The sequence below is a fragment of the Aphis gossypii genome, unplaced genomic scaffold, assembly GCF_020184175.1.
Source record: "Aphis gossypii isolate Hap1 unplaced genomic scaffold, ASM2018417v2 Contig00225, whole genome shotgun sequence".
Classification (NCBI taxonomy): Eukaryota; Metazoa; Arthropoda; class Insecta; order Hemiptera; family Aphididae; genus Aphis; species Aphis gossypii.
Window position 1 is genome coordinate 144,802 of NW_026083033.1, and position 9,634 is coordinate 154,435.

The following is a 9,634-nucleotide window of genomic DNA, read 5'->3' on the forward strand; positions in this document are numbered from 1 at the left end:
TAGTAATAAAGTAAACAATACTGTACCTTTATGTCGTATAATGGGTCCTCAAACTACATTAACACAGGCTAAAGATTTCTCTGTACACCCAGAAAATGTTAAAGACTCGATATGAAAGTTGTTAAAAGATTTAAAAATAAAAAATCCATTCAGAAACAAACGGTGTATGGTTTAAATTATTTTATAGACACAAAGATATAGCAAAAATGCATACTGAGGTTATTTCAAAAGTTAGAGCAGCTATAAAAGAGCATTCAATTTTCAGTTTAGACATATTAAATGATAGCTACATGGTAATTAACTTTGATGAACCTGGTTTACAATTATGTCCAAAATCAAATAAATTATTGGAGCAAAAAAAAAAAAATGAAAAACTTATGAAGTAGCAAATACGTTTTTCCTATGTATATTATATTATTACCTATTATGGTTTTATAGTTATTGTTTTATTTACTATACATTTTTTTAAGATGGATTTTATTAAGTTTTAAAGAAGAATCAAACAATATTTCATTTGTATTTAATACTTTAGTAATCAAATTTAGGCATAGATAAACTTTGTAGTTCACACCAACAGGCGACAGTGGCTTTATAATGAGCCACTTTACATGACTTATTCAGAGAAAAGCAAGCCGGTTACATCAGGATATAAAATAACTAATCCATCAACATCTATAAATCACTGACAAAATTAATATTTAATAGTTACCTATAGAATATAATCAAAATAGGACGCAGAACACTTCCTTGATAAACTCTATATTCAATGATACTTTCTTGGTAATAGGTGTATATAAAACTAGGTAATAATTGTAACAAAATATGAAGTCTAAAAACACAATTTATTAAGCATACATTTAAAGTTGAAGGTACCTATGTTAAGTCAAAAATTAATAAATTAAAAAAAAAAAAAAAAATACTATTGCCATATGCGAATGACACCGGTGGACTCTCCATTACAAATTGGACAACGATTATTACATAGTTGGTCTGCGCAATCTACGCACAACACTCTGTGTCCACAAGGTACAGATGCATGAGACCTAGCCCCATCCCTGCACACAACACAAATTGTTTCTTCATTATGAAGATTCACTTGGAGATTTCGATCAATTTGGACATAAGGAATATTATCTGGATATTCATCATTTCCGTATTCTTTCTGCCATCTAACCAACTCCAAATCTTCGGGAATAAAAAAATCCCTTTCATCCCCTAATAGAGTATATAACTTACAATATCAAAAATATATGGAAAATAATTTTTTTCGGATATCTTACATTCACGCACTTCTTCTGGCTCAGCGTTTTCAGGAAGTACTATGTTTACAGGAACCTCTGTTTTCGGGAACCTCTATGTTTTCAGGAAGTTCTGGTTGATGATCTGTTTTAACACAATTAAAAAAAAAAAACATTTAATTAGGTTCGAAATTTAATAAGTAGGTATACTTAAAAAAAAAAAAAAAACATTACCTTCGACTCTTACAGCTATTTCATCTTCATTATCTTCTATTACACCTGTGTTCAAAACATGTATCATTTTTTTTTTTTATAAAATTGGTTTAAACTTTATTACTAATGGGTTACCTTGTTCTACATTTATGTGCCAGTTCATTTCTTCACGGATATAACGTTCTGCACTGTGTGAGCATTGTAGTAAAAATTCTTTTAATGTTATATGCCCAAGGTCAAATTGCTGAGTAGATTTTAAAATTCTTAGTTTAGTAAATATTTAACTTTAACAGCACGAGATATTCTCTGTCCTAGTGCTAGTTGTTTTACAGTCACATGGTACTTGCTGTTCAAATTTTTCAAGTGTTCTATAAGAAATATAAAATTAGCTTTGATGAAAATATATTTACCAGGGTACATCTATAATCCATATTTAATAATAATTTACCAAATACCCATATGATTTTATAAATTTAGAATATAGTGATTTAATTACCTAAAAATGTCCATAAATTAGGATGAAGAATTCGGAATTTTCCTTCAATTGGGAATGAAAGCATTCAACATTTTTGTTGGTTCTTTTAGGTAAACCATATACAGAAAAAACGTCAGGTCCTCTGTTCCGTAGCCAATAGCTTAAATCGAAGATAGTTGATTTTATAATATTACAGAATTACATATTTAAACAAAAATATATCCCTAAGTAATTTCACATACTTTGAATAATAGATAAAAAATGTAGCAAATCTAACATTATTATCTATGGCATGGCGACGTATTAATTGAAAACCTTCATCAATTTTGTTCACCGGCAATAATGCTAAAGCAGCGCACATTTTTAAACAGATCTGGGCTTGTACATTGTCCTTCACGTATTGTGCTAGACCCAGTCTTTTAACATTTTTTATTAATGCCTAGAAAATAGTAAATTGAAACATGAAAGTATACAATAATAGTTTTAGGGCCAGTATTTAATTAAAAAAAAAAACACATTGTAAAATCAATTCATTAATTGCTACTCTCAGAATCTAATAATAATTATATACATGTATATATATATACAAATAAACATTATTTGTTAATTACCTGGACATAGTGAAACCAGCAACCATGTGCAACAGTTTCAGGGTAAACAGTTGCAAATGCATTTTGCAAAGCTGTCTCAAAATCTGTCATCATGCAATTAGGTATTATGGAAGGAAATAAAGCTTTACATTTTGTAAGCATTAAAGTGTATGCTGCTTCCGTCTTGGACTCCATCAATGCGTAGATTATGGGTATTGGCTGAAATAATAATTTAAATATTTTTATAATTATTCATATTTATTTCCCCCACATAAAGTTAAAATACAAATCAATTATAACTAAAACTCACATGATTTTGAACAATTATGTGCAGAATAAAAAGTTGTCGAGACTGTGGCATGGTTGGTGTAACATTTTTATTAGACAAACTAGATAATAAAATTTCTAAATTATTGATAAAGTTATCTATATTATCATTAGGAGATCTATAAATACAAAATAGATGGAATAAATCGTTATTTATTTTAAGAGTGATGTGTAATGAATTGCAATTTTTTAATACTTGTGTATTAACAGCTATTATGTTTAAAGGTTCTCTTACTAATACAGTTACGCCATCACATTTATTTAATGTTCCTAACGAATTAATAGTTTTATAACCATTTAATTTAAACTCAAAATCATTCAGAAGCCAGGTTTCACATAATACAATAACACTAAAAAGATTATTTACTGAGCCTAATAAGTTTACAACATCATTAAAATGTGCCTTAATACTACTTATATTAATTTGAAAAACGGAAAAACTATCATTAGACAGAGGTATATCTACTAAAGAGTCAACATAAATACAATTAAAATATTATCTACAATTAGCGTATTATTATTATTCATAGAAAATTAATTTATTAATTTAACGATATTTTAACATTATAAATATTAACTAATCAAAGCTTAGAAACGTCATCAGATGATCTAATTTTTATAATATTTGAATTTTCATTTTCCTCACCAGAATATCGGAATTAGATATCCATATAAATTTATATTGCTTACTTTTAGCCGCTAACCTGGTTTGAGAAAAAAGCATCCTTTTGAATTTAGTAAGCCGCTCATTAATGAACACCTTATCCTTTGCCCATTTACTATTTACCATATCCGCAGTTACCTTCAACGATTTAACATTACGTATTAAATTTTTCCGCATTTCAATTGTAGTTAGTTTAGCTACTATTATATTTTGCTTTAACATAGTAGAATGAATTCTGTAGGCTTCAATAATATTAAGTTCCGTATTTGTTTTTTTACCAATTTCTGCAATAATGGGAACACAATCCTCATTTTGAGTTTTAGGTATGCCTGTTAATTCTACTGACAACTGTTATACCAAGATTGTGTTGTTCAATTGAATCAATTTTGTGTTTTAATATAGTAACTTCTTCGGACAAACGTTTATTTTCATTAATAATTTTCTCATTTTCTAATTTAATAGTTTTCAATTCTATAATAACACTATCAATTTCTTCATTAAAATTGTCAAACTGCGAGCTCAAAAATGTAACTGATTTCATAAGCTCTTCAATGTTTTTTTCTACAGACTTCGGATTTAACGACACTGGTTCATTTAACTTTGATTTCGGAGATTTTTGATTAACTTTTGAGCAGTTTGAACAAGCAAATTTAGATTTAGTATTATTAGTCATTTTATTAAAATACGTTTCCGTATATCCCACACAATAGTAATGTGCCACATTATTACAAATAGAACATTCCATAGATTCACTTTTCGTTAATGCATCGCAGCATTTCACACATTCTAACGGCATTTTATATATTACGGCAAATTAGATAAGATATCGATCAATAGACGAAACAAAAATAAGATAATATACTAGCGTATGAGTAGAAACGAAGAAAAATGTATATATACACTATATAAACCATAGATATTAAAGAATGGATAGGCCATCGCTATATTAATCGTATAGAGGGAAGTGTGCCGGAATGGGGAAGAGAGAAGGACAGATTTTATTAATGCCTCTCACTCTAGCAGAGGTCTTATCATAAATTATATTTTGTGATTATTATCATTGATGGATGTATAGACAATTAATAGATATTGGAATTTATAAATTATTAAAATATATTATTATAAAATGTAATATGTTTATTGTATAATAATATAAATAATTTTTAAATAATAATCCTAATTCTGTTAAGACCTCTATAACCTCAAAATTATTTCTAATTCATGCCCGTATGATAAGCACAAATGGCCTATCCATTCTTTAATATCTATGATATAAACTAAGATATTAACCGGTATAGATAATATTAATTTTAGTAATAGTACGAAGCAAGAACACACGTCTTACCTCTATCACAGTCAGGACAAAACTGATTGATTGATTGAAACTGATGATTAGAATTAATTTCCTCGACAATTACCCCAGAACTACATTTCTCAGTATTCTCATTCTTTTCTACATCTGTCCCATTTTCTTCATTTTCTATAAAATATTAGATATTTATTGTACTGTATTATTTCAATATAATATAGTAATATTAATATATTATAAAAATTAATTCACTGTTTTCCGAAAACTATTATTTTAGAAATTATACCTGTATTAAATTCGCGGTTAGGTATTAAATATTAAAATAGTACGTATTATAATATCGATAGTAATAAATAATAATAATACTAAATTACGCCATTAATTATTATAATACAATACAAATCTAATAATAATTATAATATAGAATAATAATTATAAATAATTTCTAACCTGTGCTACAATGTGTGTTAGTATTACCCAGCCAATTATGAAAATACGCCGAAGTTCGCTCATTTTCTTTTTTTTTTCGAGAGCTTTTTTCCGGAACTCATATCCAGATAATTTTTTTTTTTAGACTGTTCCATCACAAAAAAAATATACTTAAACACTTATACTTAAACTGTAACATTCATTAGATACCTTCCAGTGAACAGTGAAGTGAACGCTAAACACTGTTATAATAAATAAATACAACTGTTAAATAGCAGAAAATACATGAATACGCAATGCTTGGTTATCGGCTTATCGCTGTCCAATTAGTTCGTCTACGATTGACCGATACATGTATACAATATGAGTTTATCTTAATTGCAGATTGCTCCGATTGTGTTTTTGGCTATTTCAGTAAAATCATAAAATCGAAAGTATAATATGATATGATATGACGAATGTCTTTTCTTAATCATTACTAGTGTGACTATATTGAATTAAAACTATTTAATTTGAAATACTTGTGTAATTCCAAAAAAAAGATTCAATTTAAAAAAAAAAAATTAAATGTAATAAAAATGATGAGCTTAAAATTTGAAAATTGCGCCCCTCTATGATATAAGCGCCCGGGGCATGGGCCCCGGATCGCCCCCCCCCCCTAGATCCAGTACTGGACTAAGTTCTACCGTAGCAGAAGTATCTCATATCGTAAGCAAGTTGTCAGGAATTTCTGCTTTTTTCCACAACTCAGCACTTCGAACTAGAGAACTATAACAACTGTCTAAGGAAAATAATTTGCAGCTAATAAGGATACCAACATTTTTTCAAGTGCGATGGACAGAATTTTCTTTTAATTTAGTTACCTAACTCAATATTAATTTCATGGAAAGCTCTGGTTATATATATGCAAAATTCCAAAGAGAAAGAGTTCAATGGATTTTTATTATTATTAACTAATAAAGACACTATTTTTTTATTAGCATTTTTGGCAGATGTATTGGCCATTTTTAGTCGTTATCAACAAACTATTCAAAGTGATAAAATAACAGACTTGGATCTTGTTAAACATACTGAGTCAGTTGTAAACAAAATTAAATCATTGAGTTCGATTAATTAGTTGGAGGTTGGGTAGATGTACTCGAAGATGAACTTAAAGGTACTGATGGAAAAGCTCTAAAAGATATAAAATTAATTGATTTTCAAGAAAAACGAAAACACAGGCATAAAAAGAGAAAAAGAAAATTTGATGACCAAACTGAAGACCAAACTGAACAAAAAATTAAAAAAAGAATGTTCTAACATTGTACAAAGTAGCTAAGTATTATGTATATAAATATTATTTTAAAAAGTAAAAAGAACATTAATTAAAATAAAATATCTTAAACGTGAATGTTGATATTATTTTTTTATAATACGTTAAATTTTAAATTATTCCACATTGAAACTAAAAATGTTTAACTATAGTTTGATATTATATTTCGAGATTATTACTGTTTTATTTATATAGGCTTATTTTTAAAAATGCGTAGTTGATAAAAATCCTTAGAATAAGCCCTGGACTGTAACTTTAAAAGTTGCATCAGCATGAACTTCGTTTCCTCCTTGACTTACAACATCACTGATAAGTGATGAACATCCAAATATAATTGTTGTTTTACCATCATTATCTACAGTTCCATCTTGATAAAACGCTTGTTCACAACAAGTGTAACGCTCTGGGTTTTGATCAAGATAATCTGCCAATGCATTAATGCTTATTGGTAAAGCAGGCACAATTTTTTTTCGTGCATGACGCATTGAAGCTTCTGCTGTAGGCCAACAATAATGTTCTGCAGCTCAATTACATCTAAAATAGTAATTTGTACCTACTTCAGTATATGTATACTATAGTATATAATAATTTTTTTTTTTTTTTTTTAGGCTTATTCCGGGCCTTGAAGGTCCATCGCCGCTTCTACTACACCTCTCCACAATTCTCTGTTCTTCGCCAGTTGTTCTCCTTCTCTAATCCCCAGGAGCTTGAGGTCTTCTTTAACCCGGTCTGTCCATCGCTGTCTTGGCCTTCCTATCGGTCGTTTTTTTTTTGGTTTCCACATTGTGACATCATATACTGTTTGGCCCTCCGCTCTCCATACATGCCCGGCCCAGCTTATTCGTCTGCTTTTAAGTATTCCCACTATGTTTGGCTCATTGAACATTGCCCTTGATTCTGCATTAGTTCTTCGTTCATATACATTTTCCTCGTTTCTTTTGGGTCCATAAATTCTTCGCAGTATTTTCCTTTCAAATAGTAGTAGTCTTTTCTCCTCCGACTTTGTTGATGCCCATGCTCCACAAGCATACAATACTATAGGTCTAATGAGTACTTTATATAGTCTTATTTTTGTATTTTTGGAGATTAATCTTGATTTAAATATAGGTACGAGCGCAAAATAGCTCTTGTTTCCTGCAGTTATTCTCCTTTTAATCTCATCATGGCTGTTTGCTTGTTGGTTAACATCTACTCCCAGGTATTTAAAGTTTGTTACCCTTTCGAAGGTAAATCCACCGACTACTAACGAATTTTGTACTTGTTCTCTACGTGATACTATTAAGTATTTCGTTTTTCCTTCATTAACTTGTAGTCCAATCTCTTTTCCTCTACTTATTAGTTTTTCTGCCGACCGTTTTAGGTCCTCTTCGGTTTCTCCCATAATTATTATGTCATCAGCATACGCAGCTAGTGTGATTTGGTGTCCTCCTCTAATTCTTAGGCCCGTGACATCATCATCAAGTACTTCTCTCACTACCGATTCTAGGGCTATGTTAAATAATGTGGGGGATAACGCATCTCCTTGTCTAAGACCTGTTTCAACTGAGAAATCTTCAGATATTTCTTCGTTGAACTTAACTATACACTTGGACTTTTGCACACATGTCTTTATCAATCTCACCAATTTTGTAGGGATTCCGAGTTGGGTCATTGCTTTCCATAATCTACCTCGATTTACGGAGTCATATGCCTGTTTGAAATCAACAAATAGTAGGTACACATCTATGTCGAACTCGTGACTTTTCTCTACTATTTGTTTTATTGTATGGATTTGATCCACTGTAGATTTCCCTGACGTAAAGCCTGCCTGATATTCCCCTATTATGTCCCTTGTGTATGGCTTGATACGGTTCAGTATGATGTTCGAAACTAATTTGTAACAAGTGTTTAGTAAGGATATTCCTCTGTAATTCTGGCAAACCATAGCGTCTCCTTTCTTGTGAACCGGGCATAGAACTGACATGTGCCATGTTACTGGTATTTCTTCTTGTTTCCATATATTATCTACTAGTCGTTTCAGTCGTGTCATTAGTTCTTTTCCTCCTTCTTTCAGTAGTTCTGCAACAATTGCGTCTTCCCCTGGTGCTATATTAAAAATAACTTTTTAAATAATATTTGTAATACCTAAATTATTATCAATTGGTAAGTTAACTATATTTACATATAAAACAGTTTTATAAAAAAAATATTTAATAAATTATTTTATGAGACTCATCTATTTAGAACTTGATAATTATATTGAAACAAAATTAAAGTGATTTTTTCAATGCATTTTAAGTATTAATGAGGTTAAACTATCTATTTTTAATGATTCTATTAGTTTCGTTTAACAAGTAACTATTATTGAACTATGTAATGATTATTTATCGCAGCAATAATACATTTTTGAACTAAGATAAATGGGGTTACCTGATTGATTCCTCATCATATAATTTATTAACTGGGGGATAACAATTATTACAAAAAGGTTGAGAATATTGTAAAAATATTTTCAATATTTTTGTTATCACTTTTTCATTCATCGCTTAGCAAAATCGTTAAGAATTAAAAATATGTGAGTTTCTGAATTTTGTGTTGGAATTATAAATTTATGTTTGTTTCTGTACCATCAAGTAAGTTAAATTCAGTGTAATCCACATATTTAGTTGTTTTTAATTATTTGCAACAAGACTTAAAATCTGGTGACTATATACTAGTAAAATGTAAGCCTGTAGGTAAAAAAAAATGTTGTACATAATATATGGCCACAGTTATTAAAGTAGTTTCTGAAACTGAAGTAAAAGTACAATACTTTGAAGCTTCTGATGGAGAACATATTGAATTTGTATTAGTTTTCATAATATTGTTAAAAAATTGTTCATTTTATTTATATATTTGTTCAAATATTTATAATTGGATTAATTTTTTTTTTTATAAGTTACCAAAATGTTAAGTATAGATACTTATAAATAACTAGATTGTTGTATTTTCATAATTTGTTTTTGGAAAATAAAAGTTCCTGTTATATATAAATTAATAATTAATTTTGTAATAAAATAACAATTAATATTTTTACAGTGGCCATATAAGGGGAAAAT

The 9,634-nt window shown here is 29.1% G+C and overlaps 1 protein-coding gene and 1 pseudogene across 1 annotated transcript; both read right to left on the minus strand.

The window, feature by feature from the left end:
- Positions 1–919: 919 nt before the first annotated feature.
- LOC126553391 (baculoviral IAP repeat-containing protein 3-like) lies at positions 920–1,539 on the minus strand. Its single transcript, XM_050208561.1, has 3 exons — positions 1,473–1,539; positions 1,330–1,383; positions 920–1,215 (listed from the first exon to the last, which is right to left on the minus strand). Exons 1-3 carry the CDS (start codon positions 1,537–1,539, stop codon positions 920–922), a joined length of 417 nt encoding a protein of 138 aa, XP_050064518.1.
- Positions 1,480–7,072, minus strand: LOC126553382 (uncharacterized; annotated as a pseudogene).
- Positions 7,073–9,634: the final 2,562 nt, after the last annotated feature.

Bases quoted from the DNA above. Each gene is read 5' to 3' on its own strand.
- LOC126553391 (XM_050208561.1), bottom strand. From the start codon at position 1,539: ATGATACATGTTTTGAACACAGGTGTAATAGAAGATAATGAAGATGAA. The intron at 1,384-1,472 runs GTAATGTTTTTT...GTGTTAAAACAG, and splicing joins AATAGCTGTAAGAGTCGAAG to ATCATCAACCAGAACTTCCT. The intron at 1,216-1,329 runs GTAAACATAGTA...ATACTCTATTAG, and splicing joins TCCCGAAAACAGAGGTTCCT to GGGATGAAAGGGATTTTTTT.